The 19,983-nt window shown below is 38.3% G+C and overlaps 1 protein-coding gene across 1 annotated transcript; it reads left to right on the top strand.

Moving 5' to 3' along the window:
* The first annotated feature begins 734 nt into the window (after positions 1-734).
* LOC139710492 (cleavage and polyadenylation specificity factor subunit 2-like) lies at positions 735-18,782 on the top strand. The gene is made up of 20 exons (XM_071622406.1): positions 735-810; positions 1,910-2,147; positions 2,573-2,732; positions 3,352-3,457; positions 3,929-4,174; positions 4,643-4,731; positions 5,232-5,330; positions 5,892-6,014; positions 6,610-6,777; positions 8,774-8,874; positions 9,155-9,254; positions 9,795-9,959; positions 10,341-10,377; positions 11,184-11,232; positions 11,588-11,675; positions 12,340-12,474; positions 12,983-13,172; positions 13,703-13,788; positions 15,661-15,795; positions 18,253-18,782. Exons 2-20 carry the CDS (start codon positions 1,999-2,001, stop codon positions 18,343-18,345), a joined length of 2,319 nt encoding a protein of 772 aa, XP_071478507.1. The 5' UTR covers positions 735-810; positions 1,910-1,998; the 3' UTR covers positions 18,346-18,782.
* Positions 18,783-19,983: the final 1,201 nt, after the last annotated feature.

The following is a 19,983-nucleotide window of genomic DNA, read 5'->3' as shown; positions in this document are numbered from 1 at the left end:
ATATCTATGCCATCCCTGTGTATAATTGTGAGTTGTGCGCCCACGCCACTGCACTACGAACCAAAGTGCGCTTTATAGGGCTCACACCTGTAAATAAAATGGAATGTCCCAGACCCCTTCACAAATTCGTACCAAAGATACCAAAATAAATGAAGAAAAATTAATTAAAAATTAGTGATACACTTTGGCAAAAAACTGAATAGCTGTAGATATTGAGTATGAATTCCTCTACAAACTGCAGTTTGGTTGAAAGATGAAAGCTTTTCTGATGGAATTTGAGGGGACTATATTTCATGAGCAAATAAATTGAATTGAATTGAATTGAATTGAATTGGCTGCACGTACAGAGAATAGGTGATTTTTTTTTTGAGTGACAAGAACTCGTAGTCTGGCTTTGCGGACCCCTGGACAGAGTTTGAGCCGAAGAACCTGCCTTGAAAATTTGATGGATGAAAGGGTATATCTCACTTATTTGGTTAGTGAATATGAAACACCTCATTTATCCCATCTATTTTACAGAATTGTTTGAAATTTGAATTTTAACACACGTCTCTATGGGGAATTATTTACCGGTGCGGTACTCTTTGCTACGAACGTTCTACCAGTAGCTGTCAAGACATACACATGCGTCCTGCGTCCTGTTTTGTATGGTTCTATTCAAGTCGTGTGTATGTCACGTGTGTGTACAGATGTGTGTGTTTAGTTTTGCGACTACGTACGTACAATGTACGAGACTCTGACTTTGCATGCTGTGAGCGCGAATGGTGTGAAGTGATGGAAATTCGTCATTGATAATTAAGAGTTTATTACGTAAGTCCCCTCAGTTTTATCCTGAAATACAGTAGGTCGTATCTTCTTCTTGTTTTCTCGTTGAAATTCATTAAAATTTCCCCCAATTTAGTTTTGATTAGACAAGTTGAAAGACCCCGCAGATTTTGTTCTGAAGCTTATCCCACCTATTGAAATTTCTGTTAGTAGTTTACCGTATGTTGACTCCCAGACAATATCATTCAATTCTCTAATCTATCATCATTAGTAGAGAAGTGTAAGACCCTTGAACACTCATGGAGAGATCGCTGAAATACTGCTGCAAGACCATTTTAAGACCATTTTCGTGAAAGAAGACTGCTGAAAGACTTTCCTGAACAGTCCTTAAAAAAAGCCTTAAAAAATACTAATCCAAATATTTACTAGTGTAGCTGTGCCTGTAGCTAGGCCTACTACTACGAACGATGCCTTTGCTTTGATGGCCCATGGACGGTGGAGGAGACCACGACCATGGTATAAAATTCACTCAAAAGAGTCAAAAGAAAAAAAAAATCACTTGACTTGGGAATCATGAAAAACCTCATCAGAGATCTGTGGATTGAAAGTTCACTAAACCAAAGATTGTTGAGAGATCTGCTAATTTTTATGGTCTTCCAGAGGACTTGGCTCTTGCCCTACGACTAAGAGTTACATGGAATAGGGGGTATGTGTAGTCTAGATCTAAGTAAATTTACCCACCTGAGATCGAGAAGACTGATATAGATTTCTGTCATTTGCTGTGGTAGGCATGATAGGTATTCAGTCTTCTATAGTTATAAACCATGTGAAAAATTTGGTTTCACACATTGCAACCTCTCGGCTTTCATTACAGGTGATGCTTTAAAATATTTAGGGTCTATGTGTTGCAAAACCAAATGATAAAAATTGCTTATCCTTCGTCAAGGATGAACATGTCAACGAAAATTTTTGATAATTGATATGTCTTTGCTGAGCTGTAGTTTCATGGCCTAAGTTCCTGCATGTGATACATGCTGCTTGACAATTTTAGATAAATTGTTCATCTCCCATTTGTATTTATGAAGTCTTGACCCATGTTTTAGCTGTTTGACTAATGTATTTACTGTATTGACTATTCAGGCAGTGAACTTCAGGAGTTGTCGCTTGATCTCTGAGTCGTTGGGCTGCATCCAAAGCTGATCATCTAGGTGAGGGAGGCACTGAGCGGGCAGGATGACGTCCATCATCAAGTTGACCCCATTCTCTGGGGTCTTGGACGAGTCTCCTCCTTGCTACATGCTGCAGGTCGACGAGTTCAGGTTCTTGCTTGACTGTGGTTGGGATGAGCACTTCAGCATGGAGAATATAGAGGCCATCAAGAAGTAAGTGATATCATAGCATGGTCTCACATCAACTCAGTATTGTACCATGCAAATATATCATTATCATATCCTTTCTCTTAGCTTGTGAAATAAATTCCTTGCTAAAGTACCACAATATATGTAAATGTACACTTTCAAAGAATAAAACGGGTCTCTGTGCTCGCAACATAGGATCGAGGAACTAAGCATATTGCTTGCATAGTGTGAATTTCCAAAAGTAAATTTTAGATAATGTAGATTTGAGTTCTCAAATATAGGTGCACATTGTTGTATGCAGCCAAATGGCAATACAATTACAGTATAAATGCTCTCAAAAGGCTCATCTCATTCTATATCCAGTCCAGCATCATCATCATAATATGTTAATATCAATTTACTCTCAAAAGCTAATTTTTGTCTGAATGTGATATATTCAAACTCTCTAGGCACACCCACCAGATAGACGCTGTGCTGCTCTCCTACCCTGACAACCTCCACCTTGGAGCCCTACCCTACCTCGTCGGCAAGTGTAACCTGACCTGCCCCATATATGCCACAATCCCAGTCTACAAGATGGGGCAGATGTTCATGTACGACCTGTTTCAGGTAAAGCCATGTGTTGGTATAGCTGTCCACAAGGTTGTTGCCCTCTTTAGCATGTCCAAGATGTAGTTTATGACTTCCAGACTCGATAAACAGCACCTTTCATTTCTTTCTGTAGTCCAAAAAAATGTTCACATTGACGTCATGATATCAGTCATAATGCCATGGCTCCAGTAGTAGTATTGATGTGCACAGATGCATATCCGAGATATCTTGATGATTCATTTTAACAAGGAATATGATTAAAATGCATATAGAATTGATATTGAATTGATAAGACAGTTAAAGAAATGTAATCATGATAGCTTATTTATTGAAAATAAGATTTGCCCTACACAGATTGGATTGAATTTAACTTCCTTGTGGCAAAACTCATAATCATGAATACAAAAGGTACATAATACATCAAGATATTCCGGTGAGAAACAGCTTGCTACTTGGAGCCTGCCAAATTTACCTCAAGGAAAATTCCCAGTGTAGACCTATTGTAGATCACTGGAAGCACAACCACTGGAGGAAGCCTTCAGCCAAAGGACTGTTCTCTGTCATCATTGCACAAAATGAACTTTTCATCAGCTTCTCTAACTGGGGTAGTAACCCTGCTATTCTTGTCTTTACACAGTCGAGACACAACTATGAGGAGTTTGACATGTTTAGCCTCGATGAAGTTGATGCTGCATTCGATAAGATTGTCCAGCTGAAGTATTCACAGAGTGTCAGTCTCAAGGGTAAGTGTAGCCATTCAGGCACAAGCTTCCATTTATAGTTTACAGTGTCACAATAACACTTGTCATAGAATTTGTAGATTTGTTTGCATTGTCAGTTTACAAACTCTCTATGCACATTACCAGTGTCTTTTTGGTCTATACTGAAATGTATTTTGCAAATGTTTGTAAAAGTGTCAGCCTCAAGGTAGGTTGGCCATTCAGGCACAAACCAACCATGTATATTCTACAATGTTACTAGTACATTTGTCATGAACATAGGATTATTATTTTGTTAGCATTATCAGTTTGCAATAATGAAAAACTCTTTATTTACATTACCAATGTCTTGTTGGCCTATGCTGAATATATGTATATGTAGTTGGATAGAACCATGCAATAGAAAAATGTTTTTAGACATTCCATCAGTATAATGTCTACTTTTCTTGGTACCAGATACTAGTGATCATTTGTTTTCTGTTCTTCCCTCTGCAGGAAAAGGTCATGGTTTGACCATCACCCCATTGCCAGGAGGTCACATGATCGGTGGAACCATCTGGAAGATTGTCAAAGATGGCGAGGAGGAGATCATATACGCAGTGGACTACAACCACAAGAAAGAGCGCCATCTCAATGGGGCAGTCCTGGAGACTATCAGTAGGCCGAGCCTGCTCATCACAGATTGTTTCAATGCCACATACGTCCAGGCCAGACGGAGAGCAAGGGATGAAAAATTGATGGGTAAATTCTTTTATAGTCATTCATTTGCCTTTTTGTGTTGAATATATTTGGGCAAAGGTTTTCATTGCCATTGCTGACTAGCGATACATCATTGTGTACATTTTTATTTGCTGTGTTCTACAAAAACTGTCAATATGACAAAGTAATAATAATACACCTGTATAATGTTTTTATATAGCGTGATTCAACACAAAATTGATTGTGCGAATGATTATAATGGTTATGATGATAATAATGTTACCACTAGATTTTATGGATAAGTAGAAAAGATAAAAAAAGGAAAATTTCAGCCAAGGGAGTGTTTCTGACTTGAAATCAAAGCGATTCATTTACGTAAAATCTGCTACAAAAATGATTATGATGATTTGTCTAGAGACAATTTTTTATTTTTTTTAAAGTGACTGGGATTGCTGTGGATGGTGTGGAATGGAAAATGTGCATTCATTCATCCAACTTTATTTCTCCTAGATATCATAATGAACACTATGAGGAACGATGGAAATGTTCTCATAGCTGTGGATACAGCTGGCCGGGTTGTTGAGCTCTCTCTTCTACTGGTATGTGTTTGTATGCACCAGTTCAACTTTACGTTACAAAGAATTTTATGAATATATTTGTCCTTTTTTAAATTTTCAGTTGTCTTTTATGTATATATAAAGTTTGATGATAATAGTCTCACTATTATTATTATTATTATTATTATTATGAGTTCATTTTGCAAAGTATGACATAATTTTGGATCAAGGAATGCATTTGAAGCTGTGCAAATCCTATGCACTTGAGCCGGTTAGTGGAGTATGCAAGTCAATGAGAATGCATCCTCAATGTGGGTATGTTTACATCTTATATGATTTTCAGAAAGAGTGTGTACCTTTATGGGAGGGTGAAGGGGCCAATTATACATGTCCATTTCATGAACTCAATTATGACTGTCATGAATAATATCTAGGAAGAGTTATATGTACATGCTGACCCGAAAGTATGAAAGTATTTTGCTATAACTGATTTGTTGGTGCACTAATTTTTCATTCATAAGTTTTCTGTCTTGTTTCAACAGGACCAGCTTTGGAGAAATCAGGAATCTGGCTTGGGCAATTTCTCTCTTGCCATGCTGAATAATGTCAGCTACAACGTTGTGGAATTTGCCAAATCACAGGTAAGTTTTAATATTTTGCATCCCCAGATTCATCTCAGTGCATTGCAGTTGAAATTTTTTTTGCATGCTTCCTTGAAATTGGAGAATAGATGGTGCAATAGTGTAACATTATCCTATTTTGTGATTCATTACCTCTGCCAAGGAAGGTGGTTATAAGTGATCATCGCTTTAGTTTGTCTGTTTGAAAAATAACACAGAAAGTTGTGTTTGGATTAAAATGAAACTTGCATGAATAGTTGATATTGACACTGGGAACACCTCCTTTAATTTTGGTAGTGATCCAGGAATTTTTATTGATTTTTGAAGGATTTTTCATCTTTTGGCATATAAGGTCAACGAACTTGGGGTTCAAGCTGTACGTACTGGAGGTTTACATACGCGCACTAAAGCACATGCTCTACTTGGGCAAGGCGCCGTGCAATGATGTAAACGATGCTTTTATTTTGGGAAATTGCATGTTTGTAAGGGTGGAATTGATATGAGTTGCTGGCTTGGCGGAGGTCTGTGCTCTCCGAGTGCTTTTGTAGGTATGACTGCAATTTTATCTTGCACGGATAACAGGTGGAATGGATGAGTGACAAAGTGATGCGGGCCTTTGAGGACCGGAGAAACAATCCCTTCCAGTTCAAGCACCTCAAGCTGTGCCATTCACTGAAAGAACTGGCCAAAGTTCCTGAGCCAAAGGTAAGAGATTGAGGGCCTGCTCATTGTCAGATCTGGATGGGTGGGGAAGGTGCAGTGTACTATTGTGGTCACACTTAAGAAAAATGTCTCATTCAAACCCTATGAGTGCTGCTCATCACCTCTTTCAGATCATTTGCTTGCTCTTACTCGGTATTAACTATGCATTGAATATTTCCTTACTGGTTTCAATATTAGTTCTTCCTTGTTGTTTGAATTTTTTAATAAAGGGAAACAGCTCATATCTGAAGTCAGTTCACTACAATTTACTTTTGATACAGTTAGAAGCTTGTAAAAATTGAGTCTCTGGCTATTTAAAATACTTGGTTAATGATGACTGATCATCTTTTCATTTCAGTTTCATTCTAGGCATAACAAAAGGAAGTCAGAATAACTTTGCTTTCAATAATGGCTGCTACACTGTACCAGAATGGAAAGCAAGTAAATTTATTTGGGTGCTTTTGCTGCATAGCAGAAGAATGCTAGGCAAAGTGTGCAATGCATAAAAATGTTCATACAGAGGAAACATACCAGAGGTTTGTGCTGCCATACTTCAACCTTTCAGCTCCTTTTCTCTCCCCTGTACCTCCTTCCATAGGTTGTTCTGGCCAGTGTCCCAGACATGGAGTGTGGCTACTCACGTGAGCTCTTCATCCAATGGAGTGCTGAGGAGAAGAACAGCATCATTCTCACAAGCAGGACACCCCACGGGACTCTAGCAAGGAAACTGATTGAAGACCCAAAGCTGAAGCAGCTGAAGCTAAGGGTATGAAGATTTCAGGCTTGTGCAAGTAGATTTGTGGAACCAGTTTACAGCAAAATAATACCCTTCTTAACTTTCCAATGACCAATCCCCTTTCATCTCAACAATCCTTTTAAAGACTAATGCTACACGTTGTTACCGTAAAAGTCACCTATCTAAATTTGTGTTTGCTTCAGGGAGTGAGGTATAGTACATACATTGATATACTTTAATGGAAAAGGTTAACTTTACCAATGGACAGGAAAGATATACAAAATGTGGAATGAGTGTATAATTATTTGTACGATCCTATTCATGACTTTAACTTTGATGAATTTTGAAGCAATTTTGAAGTATACACGTGGGTGAGAGAAGAGCCCAATTTAGATTGATTTTGAGCTGCCTCTTCAAGTATGATGTGACATTAGAAATTATCTTCAAATGTTTTGTGCATGCATTTCATAATTCAAGAATTAAAATTCATTTTGTGATCTTTGTTTGAAAAAAAGGAAATATAATGTGAGGGCTTTTGTTATACCCCCGCCAAACAAAGTTTGAAGGGGGTATATAGGAATCAGCGGTCGGTCGGGCGGTCGGTCGGGCGGTCGGTCGGGCGGTCGGTCCGTTGCAAATCTTGCGTCGCGAACTACTTCCTCAGTTTTCAACCGATTCCCATAAAACTTGGCACAGATGTGTGCCTTGGGTTGTAGATGTACAAGACGTATTTTTTGACAGTACCCAAAAGTACGTTGCCATGGTAACGGCATATTATGGGCAAAAATGGGTACAAATCTTGCGTCGCGAACTCCTCCCACAGTTTTTGATCAATTTTTATGAAATTAGGTACAGATGTTCATCTGAATATGTTAATGTGCAAGACACATATTTCCGCAGTGGCAAAAAGTGCGTTGCCATGGTAACGGCATGTTATTGGTAAAATATAGGGCAAAACGCTTCATGGCAAAACTGCTTCATCAGTGTTCTTCCAATTCTCATGGAATTCATATTGAATGTTTGTCTTAGGATATAGGTCAGCATGACACATTTCTTGACAGTGACAAAAAGTATGTTGCCATGGTAACAGCTCACATATTATGAGCCAAAATGATGGAAAATTTTGTGTTGCAAACTACTTCCTCAGTTTTTGCCCAATTTCCATGAAACTTGGTACAGATGTGTGCCTTTGGTTGTAGATGTGCAAGACGCATTTTTTGACAGTACCCGAAAGTACGTTGCCATGGTAACGGCATATTAATGGCAGAAGATCAAGGAAAGATCTTGCAGATTTAACTACTTCCTCAGTTTTTTGACCAAAGCTTATGAAATGTGGCACACACCTTGATCTTGGTGGGAAGATGTGGAAGACATATTTTTCGGACGTGTCGGAAGCTGCGTTGCCATGGTAACGGCATATTAATGGCGGAAGATCTAGGAAAGATCTTGTGGATTGAACTACTTCCTCAGTTTTTGACAAAAGCTTATGAAATGTGGCACACACAATAGTCTTGGTGGGAAGATGTGCAAGACATATTTTTCGGACGTGTCGGAAGCTGCGTTGCCATGGTAACGGCATTTAAATGGCAGAAGATCAAGGAAAGATCATTCCTTGGGTAAGACTGTCGTCACGGGGCGGGGGTATTAATCACCTTAAGTGATATTTCTAGTTTTGTTTTGTTGTTTTTTGTTTTTGCAAATGATGTTAAACTCAAAAGCCAAACTGATACAGGTTGAAGTGCTCATAGAAGCCAGAAAGAAATAGATGTTGTTAACATCAAACTGGACTGTGACAATGCCTATTGAAAAAGTTAAGAAGTGGGTTTATTATTTATTCTTTCATCTGAATGTTATTATATATTCATCATCTGAATTTTGTGCAGTAAATCTGCATTTGATCATGAAAAAGCAAACTTTCAAACAAAATTTAAAAAGGTACAAGTTACTCTTTGTCTAGTGATTGACTCAAATCTCGGGTGGCATGAATGCATTTCAACATTTCCAATTTTCCATGTTTCACTGTCAGGTCAGTAAAAGAGTGAAGCTTGAGAAAGAAGAACTGGAAGAATACAGACTGAAGGAGAAAGAGAAGGAGAGGGAGAGGAAAGCCAATGAAGCTGCTCAAAGGTAGGTACTGGTCTAAAACAGGTATGGCTAAAGATAGAGCCCCTCTCCTGTTGAAGGTAACATTTCACTGAGAGTTCTTACATTCTTGTTCAATGTATTGCTTGTATTGCTTGTATGTACACTGCAGTATTGTAACTAATCTTCACATTTGATTGATATTCACTTTTTACGTCAAGATCTGAGGTGCAACTGTTTGGTTTTGTGTTGTGCTCCTAAGGTCACTGCTGTTTGAGTATGTACTAAGTCATGTGTGTGGTTTCTTTCCGTGATGGTACCCCAGGAGACTAGAGGGAGACTCCAGTGATGAGAGTGAGGAGGAAATGGAGATTGACGACATGGGTCGATCAAGAACCAAACATGATCTCATGATGAACACAGATGTAAGTGAAGGCAGAACTCATCTTATTTTTCAAATTCATGAAATTCTTCCATCAAGATGTTTTTTATTGCAACTGATTGACAAAATTGCCCTATGTCGATGGAGGGTGTTTTGTCAATCTTCTTGTTATTGTCAAGTTAAAGCCCTTTCTAATATGTGCCAGAAATTTCCACACAGAGTCTCTTTCAAATTGCAATTAGGGCCCAAAGTGCTCTTGCCATATATTTCTCTTTTGCCTAGATTTATGAGCTGTTAAAATTGGACTGAGAAATGAAGATTGTAATCGTTTTCCTCTGATTTCTTTGAATCCTGAGGTCATTATCTAATCATTGTAGGATAAAAGATACCACTATAAAGTGCATGAGTGCGCATTTTACCTTCGATAATGGTTTTTCCTCCCAAAGACCTCACAATGTCATTCAAATGACCTCTACCACCTGTGAACATCAGGTGGAGACCGATCTTCTGTTGTACCAATTCAGCAACTTATGCCCGTACATTCATTCACATTGAGAGTTGTTTTATACCAATCTTTGAATAGACTGGGAAGAAGGGAACAAGTTTCTTCAAGACAGTCAAGAAGTCGTACCCGATGTTTCCCTTCCACGAAGAGCGTCTTCGTTGGGATGACTACGGTGAGATCATCAAGCCGGAAGACTACATGATCAAGGACACTCTGCTGGCTGAGGAGGAAAAGGACTTCAATGTGAGTGTTCAATCAGAATCTAATCCTGACTTTGCAAGACAGGGCCCATAAGGTACCTACCTAAGATTACTGCCGTTGGAGTTTGACGAACAGGAGAAGAACAATGCAGAGTCATTTATGTGAATTGAATAATTTTTCAGTGGGAAGTTAGGAACTCAAAAGAAGACTGTAACTGTTAATATCATTTCATGCAGGAATGAGTGTGTGGTGAGACAGTAAGAGAGTAAGTGAATTTAAGAAATTAAGAAGACATTTTTACATCAGCAAATTTGTAAAGCAAGATATTCATTAGGAAAGGAGTGTATCTTTTGCTTGGTGTCAGAGTTTGAAAGGAAAGAATTTTTTTGCTCATCTTTTATACTTGACGTGTTTTATTTTCAGGAGGAGGAGGATGCTGATTATGATGATGCTGCTGAAGGTAAGGTGTCATCATCTTCTTACAGGCACAGCTTAAAGGGACTGTACAGTACTGGTTGAGGTGGGGATTCATGTTTTGAAACTTCCTAAGTGAGATAATGAGAAACCTCTTTTGAAATATGAAAGAGCATGTAATTTTAGATAGGATTCAACGTTTATTTGATGAAAATTGGTTTTCAAATGGCTGAGATATCCAAAAAAGTGATAATAATAAAAGGCGACGGGCCATGCCTTTTATTAGGATCTCTTTGTTTCACCTTGTCTTTTGATATCTCAGCCATTTCAAAACCGATTTTCATCAAATAAATTTTTGATACCCCTTAGAATTGCATGCTCTTTGACATCTCATAGAGTGATTTCTGAATATCTCGCAAAATGTTAAAAGCTAAATCCTCACCTCAACCAGAACTGTACACACCCTTTAATTTGCAATTGACCCAATGATGGCATTAAAGTGTTGTCATTCATGTACACCCCAAATTAATGATTTTTGAAAATTGATTTTTGCAACACGATGTGAAAACGTAATTCTTGTGTGTTTACACATAAACCCAGAAAACCCATTTATAATAACGCCACCTTGTGTCCAGTTAGGGCACTAATCGATAAAATGAAACACCTTGCAATTCATGTGTCTACAACTGGACATGTTTGTGTGCTGTTTTGCTACATGAGTCCATGCAAGGATATCACACCAGTTTTTTTCTCATGATTACGAATTGATTATGTGTTTACTTCTTCCCCATCTGTTTCAGCTCTTTGTACCTTTTTGAAAGTCACTGTGCACTTTTCTTGTTCCATTTTCAGGTGATATACCAACCAAGTGTGTAGCCAGCCAAATAAGTGTGGATGTGAAGTAAGTGTTCCATTCTCATTCATGTTTGAGATATCATGAACTACACTGAAAGTAATCCCTCAAAGAAGAGCAAAATAAAACCATATACTGTTACCTCTTTGTAGATCTCAGAGCCACAATTCACTGTATATTTCTGACACTGATTGTTATTATGTGCTTAAAAAATGCCTTCCTTATGCAGTAGGGGTATTGGTTCTTCAAACGTACATCACTTCACAAACCCCTATAGACCACGAGTGCTCACTTTAGTGTAGAGGAAATTGAACAAATGTATTATGAAATTCCGACTCTGTTAAAGAAATATGAAATGACCCCACGCTAATTTTCTTCCCCTACTTGTTTGTTTTACCCCTAGGTGTTCTGTGACCTTCATTGACTTTGAGGGCCGTTCAGATGGTGAATCCATCAAAAAGCTTGTCACTCAGGTCAAGCCAAGACAGCTGGTATGTACCACATTCACTTGTATGTGATATAGCAATCACTTCTCGGTATGCTGTCATTTAGTCTGTGTAGTTTGCAGAAATGAGTCATGTATTTAACAAATCTTAGCAACTGATCACTAGTTGATCTAATCAAATGCAGTCCCATGATACTTAGCCCTGATTGACAATTTCGAAGTCATGATTTGTGTAATTTAGTTACCGAGTTTCATTTATGAGGTCTTGGTTAACCTGCTGTCTTCTCATTACTTGTTCTTTTTTAATTTTTAATTTAATTTTTGATTTTTTTAATTTGATTTTTTTTTTTAGAAAGGGGATTTGGTCGTTGCAGTCATTTGCCTGTGTGCTTTCTGAAAAATCTATTTGCAGTCGTGGAGAAAGTTTTCAATACACCTTAACCCGCTGAGGACGAGTGCCGAGTATACTTGGGCAGGTGTCTATGGGACATGTGTGTTGTAGCAAAATCAAACCATCCTCAACGGTTTAATTTCTGAAAATATCAGTAGAAGCTGTGAGTGAGTCTGTAGCTAAGCAGTGATGTGTGTAATTAACACACACATACACACCCTTGTATGAAAGGTACAGACATACTGTCACCCTCAGCACATCTACTCAGTCTCACACAGTGTGATGTGATGATCATTCAAATCTCTATGTTCCATTCTAGGTGTTGGTTCGAGGTCAGATGAACGCTACTCAGCACCTGGCGGAATATTGCCACCTTCAGCTGTCGGGGTCAAAGGTCTTCATACCCAGGGCAAATGAGATCTGTGATGCCACCATGGAAAGCCATATCTATCAGGTTTGAGCCGAGTGGTTGCTATTTATCCTAAATGTCCCCAAAGGACAAGCCATTTAAAACATAATAATGAACAAACACATCTGCAGAATAAAGTGGGTTAGACGAGATTGCAGTTAAAAAATGGTTGTTCTGATTAACATGTTTAATTTGTTTGGGAGAAGGTTCTTGTATGTTGTCAGAACTTTTGTCCTTTACAATACAAATAAAAACAAAATCTTTAGATATTTGTCTTAGACGTCCAAAATTTGCCTGGTATTTGTAAGTGAGCAAATCAAAACCTCTGTAAAAATGTGAAATTATCCAAATACACACACACACACAGAGAAAAAAAAAAATCATTGGATGCAACTATTTCGATGTTATCATTAACAGCAACATATTAAAGATACAGCCTTGATATTCTGCTTACCCTAGCTGAACTAATTACTAAGGAATGTGCCTATGTATGACTTGGAACAGCGTTATTCCATTTGTGCTATGATGTAATTGCCTGGATGTGTTCCAACAGGTGAAACTGAAAGACTCGCTGGTTAGCTCCCTCCTCTTCTCCAAGACGAGAGAGACAGAGCTTGCCTGGATAGATGGCTGCCTTGATCTACAGGTGTCCACCGACAAGCTGGTGACCAAGCAATCTTCCAAGAAGGACCAGAATGGGGCAGTAAATGGAGAGGAGAAGAAGAAGAAGGCTCCTGGCTTAGGTAAGTTAATTCATTACTTCATAAGAACTCTACTTGTCATATGATTTTGTACCTATATGACATACTATAAAAGTGGAAATTTTTGTGCATTTCGTGCAACATGAAACTAGCGCGAAGTTAAAATAATGCAAATATCTCACGTTTGCCTGTGATATGTACTTTACCCATAACAGATGTCATATGTACTTTACCCATAACAGATGTCAACCATGGTCATGAATATGATAATCAAGTCATTAAGTAAACTATTCATGTGCACAGAAATCAAATTGCCTGAGAGAATTTCCCTCTAACCCTTGTAGTCCTTTTGTTGTTGTTGTTTGTTTGTTTGTTTGTTTGCTATGTTTGCCATTGATTTGAAGGAGCAGGTAGAAAAATCCTTTCATGCTCCTTCTGTCTGCCTGTGTGTAGCATGAAATACTAGGTGTGGACCAGGTAATAAAGATCCCAGTCTTTGTGATTCTCTGGTGGCAGAAGTATCATGTAAAATAGTTGCTACACAAATTGTGGTTTTCATATTTGGCCATCAGGATTAGAGCATGAGGATGAAGATTTCCCTGAGGAGGAGGAAGAAGAGGAAGCTATTCCCATGCTGGATGTTGTACCTGCCAATGAGGTGAGGTGGAATCATTTCTTACGAGCAGTCTCAATCCCAGTGCCTATCAATCACATGTTCCCTTGAGACTTCATTCAATGCATCAAGTTTCATCTCATGTTTTCAACAAAAATCCAAGCAGGCTTGAAAACAAAATTGCAACATATTTGTCTTTTACTCTCCCTCCCAATTCACATCCCTCTTGATGCAAATTTTCTTATGTGCTTTTTAACATTTGTTGTTTATTCCTACTTGTATAATCAAATTCTGTCAATGACAATGCCATTACACCATGGCATTTTAGATGGGAAGGCTCAGGACAAATCCAGAAATTGTGTGACCATTTATCATTGTCTCTAGGTTAAAGAAATTCAGTCTGTTGTTAATGAAGATATCTATAAAAATTTGACTTGACCTGTGACCCCATACCTCAGACTTGTCTAACCAAAGACTGGTGAGTCATGGTGATCTTGTTGTTTCCTTATGCTCATAGCGAGTTTGATCATATGACCCTTTATTTGACAACTCTCCCTCAATATTTGTCTAGTGAATTGCTGTAAGTTATTGATTATCGAAGGTTATCATTGCACCAAATTTCTTTGAACTTAATCACATATTTCTAGAACTTGGTTGCGGTTGCAAGGACTATACAATTTGGGCTGTGAAATTGACACTGTGAACTTACAACCTCCTTTTCCAATACATAATTTCAGTTAGTTTTTGGTGACAGGATTATACTTACTTGTTCCAATTTTGAGCAAGATATTCTGATTCATTTCACATTCAGTGGGAATTAGTTGTAAAAATACAGTAGATATACCTGTGTGAGTGATAATCTTTTTTTGAAAAGTTTTACCAGCGTTACCAGCAACGGATTCCAGGCTAAAAAATACTTTATATTAATCATTAAAAAAAAAACAACGAAAAAACCTCTAATTCCTTGTACCGGTGCACATTTTGTGGTTTAGCTTTGAGTTTGTTCACTTCCTGAAAGGGAAATGCACTGTTGGCTGAGGAGGATGCTGTGAAGGATGGGTATTCATCTAAATGAGCTGTGTGGGTTTGTTCATTATCATTAAACCTCACACTCTTGTTGAGTCGTTCATGTGGTTTTCTTGTACACTAGATTTGAGTTGATTTGCAGCATTGAATTCACAGATATCTTGTTTGCCCAGGTGTGATCAGTCTAGCAAATAATATTGGTAGTTTTAAAGAGCCTATTTTTAGTTCCTTTGTGAGCACTGTATTCAAAGAGTGACCCTCAATCAGGCAGGGAGTAAATTCCAGGTCGTTGGAACCCTGGGGATGTATTGTCACACCTCATAAATACTTTTTTCAGGGTGAAAATGTAGGGATAGCAAATTTGCTGTTATGTGCATGAGGAAATGTGTAATGGGAATTACACACTGCATTTTCTCTTTATATTCAATGGGAAAAGAATCCCCTGACACAAAGTGCTTGTGCTATGCCATACACTCATATTTTGGGAGTGTAATATTTTGCAAATGAAGACTTGTCAGACAACTTCGTAAGTTAATGAATTGGCAATCAAGGCAACATCGTGATGGGATGTAAAAAAAGTATATCCCTTTTCAAGTTAAATTTTAGCTTTTCCAAACCTTAGATACAATATGCAAAGTATTTGTGCTACAGATAGCAATATTTTCAGGAGTTGCTTATTTCGTAGGTATGATTTGACTGATGAAATTTGCAGATATAAAAGTCAATCTAAAATATTCCTCATGTGCAATAACCTCTTTCACATTTAGTCCAACAATTATTTTTTCATGCATATGTCTAACCTATGAAAAAATAGTGAATTAGTTTATATAGTAATCCATTGTAGTGATTAGTTTTATTGTTAAGTGTGTTTTATCCTGTGTGTATCTTCAGGCCCCTGGTCACCAGCAGGTGTTTATCAATCCACCTCGGTTCCAAGACATCAAGCAAGCCCTGACCAAAAATGGCATCAGTGCCGAGTTTACTGGAGGAGTGTTGGTATGCAACAACCTCATCGCCATCAAGAGGGTAAGAAACATGAAACTGAATTTCTTGCAGATTATCTAACAGGGGCCCTGTTGCGTAAAAGTTGAGATCACACGTAAGTCAAAAAATCAAACATAAGTACGTGAATACTTAATTATGATTGACTGATCTTGGATTAACGTTTGATATTCTGACTTATGTTTGATTGCATCCTTTAATGCAACATTTTCCTAATTCGTAGTTAATTCCTGTAAAGCCCCCGTTCCACTATGCCGTTCTCGCTACGATTTGACAATTTTCTCAGGTCGGAAAGGATCGGGTAAAACCTGAGCCGATCTGGACACAGTACGATGTTAGAACGCTCTAAGTACGCTGCGGTTACGACTACCAAGTGCTTGCTACGCTCTTACTACGATGATCGGGAATGAGACATTACGATCTCTGCCGCTGCCGGTACGCTTTAGAACGTTGTAGCTACGCTGGCAGTGCGATGTTGCCGATGTTATCCGATCGATGCAGGCTGTATCTACGCTCTGAACGATCTATACGATCTTATCACGCTGTTACCCCGTTCAGAGAGCTGAAAAGTGCCCAATGTACCCCGATTCGACTGTCGGTCTGCAGTCAGTCAACTTATTAGCATGCAGAACCGAAGAAATATACTGTGGACCTCGAAGAGGCTCCTCAACTCACGGTTCTTTTGCAGCAATGCATTGTATAAACAAAGACATGCTGATTTTTCCAAGGCTTTTTCTTGATGTCCTTGCTTTTATAGTCCGTCTTCCTCCAGTTGTAGATGATTTCATATTCTTCAAAATTCTGCTATGTCCTCTTCCTCCTCTTTCAGCATCACGTGCAGTCTCTCTTTCTTCGCCTTTTGGGTAGCTGCTTCGCTGCTTTCTTCTCTTCTTTTTCTTCATCTCTTCTTCTTCTTCTTCGAAAATTACAGCTAAAATTACTTCCCGTTCTTGTGCCGATGTTACTACGCTCAGAAAGACCTTGTTACGCTCATCCTGCTGCGTTTATGCCGTCACTACGCTCTCCCCGCTGCGTTTACGCTGTCACTACGCTCTCCCTGCCTACCGTACGATTAAAAATATGTCAATTTTGATCGGGGAGATCGGGAAGAAATTTTGAACCGGTTCAAAATGTCTTCCCGAACTGAAAAAATGCCTGCTCCAGCCCCGACCTCCACACGCTGCTGCTACGAAGCTTCCGATCCCCGTACGCTTTTGCCGCTCTCTCCCGATCTGCTAGATCGGGACAGATCGGGGTCCAAATCGTGATAGTGGAACGGGGGCTTAATATTAAAGCCATAAATCTGGTGTTGAGAGGGATAATCTGAAAGTTAGTGCCTGCACAGAACAATGCCTCTGGAATGAAGAGTCTTGAAGACACAATGTATTTAGGCTGTCCTGTCTTTTTGTCTAGCCCAGGTGTGGTACATTAGGTGTATGCGAGCTGATTAGACTTTGTGCAAAATCTCTCAAGGTCAAAGGTCATGGAACTTTTAAAAAAAAAGCTTTTTTAAGCTGTAACTTCATTTAGAAATATGTAGTGGGGATGAAATTTGGTAGGAAGTATAGGAATACATAGGCATTGTTTGTATGAAATGATCAAAGGAAAAGTTAAGGTGAAAGGTAACTGTACTATTGGGAAGAAAAAAGAAACAACACAAAACACCCTGTCATTCCCAGCCATTATTTCAGCTAGAAATATCCAGTAATGGTGTAAGTTGGTGGATAGGGGAGAAATAAATTTAAAAAAATTATTTGCATAAACATTATAGTGGTGAAAGGTCAAAGTTTAAGGTCAAGTGTCACTTTACTTTTGCAGACACATACACACAAAAAGTCATTTCCAGCCTTTGCTCCAGCAGGGAATGTCCAGTGGTAATGAAAGTTGATGACCAGGGTAAAAAAAATAAAGTTAAAAAAATGAAATTGACAATGATGTTGATTGGTCAAAGTCAAAGGTCACTGTGCCTTCTTTCAAAAACAGATCCTACTTTCTAGCCTCAACTTCAGTGTAGAATGTTCAGTGGTAGTATTAGCTCATAGAAAGAAGTAAAGATAAATGATAGATTAGTTGCCTGACATTCCAGGATTGAAAGTTCAAAGGTCAAAGTCAAAGGCCACAAAATTTCAGAGAGAATGCTGTTTTTTGGCCTCAAATTCTATTGAATGGATGACTTTAATCATGATTTTATTCCCTTTATACACAGAGAGATAATGGTCTTTTTTTTTTAGTTTGTGGTCAAGGTCAATGAACTTCAAAATGTAAATTTGTAAATTTACAGCACATGTAGGTTGTTTTTGGTGTTATTAACTGGGTCCATATAGCATTTGGATATGTGATAAATCTGATTTAATTACTGTGTGGAATAGACAAATAAATAAATGTGAACAATTTTGTAATTTCTTAAAGTGAAGGAGAATAGAAGGACATTATATGTATTACATGACCACTACTCTGTTTTTCTAATTTTTTATCCTCCAGAATGAGAAAGGTCACCTGACTTTGGAAGGAGCTGTTTGCGAGGATTACTTTACAGTCAGAGATCTACTCTATGAACAGTATGCCATTGTATGATAAACTGTCATGAAGACTTCGAAACATTGCTATCCTGTGTCCTTTTGATGCGAGGCGAATGGAGGTATGCAGTTTGAAGCACAAGCAAGGCGATGCAGCCAGACACAACACTGCACCACCTGTGTGAGAGGTGTAGTTGATGAACTATGCGACACCATTGAACCACGTGAACTGTAACGAGGCTGTCATCAGTGAGTACAGCATGGATGGAATCAGAGATGGGCAAACCCTGGCATCAATGTCATCTTGATGTCTTACCTTGTGTACAACCCCAAGGGATGGAATGTTTACATGTTGTAGGTGATGACTGAAAGATGACTTCATGTTGGCAAAGCCACGAAATACAGTCTTACTGTGTTGGAGTGATATAGAGCCAGTATCTTGTGTGATGCAGGACCAAAGGACACATGTCTTGATTATATTGGAAGACACCTGTCTTCTTGAAGAGAAAGTGAGAGAAAGAGAGTGATGGTTAAGGGAGGTGTCTGTTCTCGAAACAACGTTAATATTGACATCAACACTCCCACTTCCTTTTTATTTCCTATTTTGTATGTATCTGATTGTGTCCCTCATCTTGATACTTCAAAATGCAAGTTATTTCTGTTCATGTATCATTTGTATGGTGAGTTTCTGTACCTCTGCATGGTATGCCAGAATAAGGAAGGGATAGTGTCTCTGTGGACAGTCATACAGCCCACCACTTAGTATGCACACACACTCACTTGCTTGAAATAAACTTTTCCTCTTTGGTAATATACAAGCTTTGAATGGATTCATATTATTGCATTCATGGGGATATGCTTCAGTTTGCTGGTTTTGATAACCCAAAATAATTTTGCATAGCTCAAAGTTCAGGGAACTCACAGTTCTTTTGCATGTCTTTTCATAAAACATGATCAAGAAGTTGTATTTTTGTCACTTGTCATTTACCTGTGTCATAGAATCTTTGTATGTTTTTTTTGTGTGTTTTTAGTTCGTGTTAATATTTGTGATTCATCTCTTTAATAAACAAACATCCATGCTTGTCACAAGCATTCTCAAGCATTTTGTGTGAAATGAGAAAAATGTCCAGCCAAAACGATTTAAAGTCATTCCCAGTAATTTCCACATCTTACCAAAGATGCACAGTGTATGTGGTTTAAGAAGGCAACCTGCGTGCCAGTCACTGCTCTGTGTGGTCGCCTGGGTCTAAATAATGTGTCTGGTTGATCCCCCCCCCCCAAAAAAAAAAAAACAACAACAACAACAACAACAACAACGAACAAACAAACAAACAAACAACAACAAACAAACAACAAACAAACACAACAACAACAACAACAACAACAACAACAACAACAACAACAACAACAACCCTGATATCACAATGGAAAATTATTGATATAAGCTATTAGGGTCAATCGGAATGAATACAAGTCTCTTTTCTTCAGCTGTTGCTGTGTGTCTTAGATTACAACAAACCAGAGATATGAAAATATAATATGCAAGCTGAATATGCAAGCTGACATCTTGTACTGCAAGACATTTTAAATGAATGTCAGACTGATACTTTATCTGTGAAGTTTTAGAGCTGAAGTATTGGAGTCGTGGCTCCGGCAAATTGATGTCAATCATGCCTATTTTGAGACGATACAACAC

The sequence above is a fragment of the Diadema antillarum genome, unplaced genomic scaffold, assembly GCF_040938485.1.
Source record: "Diadema antillarum isolate AM-2024a unplaced genomic scaffold, OU_Dant_1.0 seq00001536_RagTag, whole genome shotgun sequence".
Classification (NCBI taxonomy): domain Eukaryota; kingdom Metazoa; phylum Echinodermata; class Echinoidea; order Diadematoida; family Diadematidae; genus Diadema; species Diadema antillarum.
The sequence above is the reverse complement of the archived record's forward strand: the minus strand, read 5'-3'. Positions and strand labels throughout refer to the sequence as shown.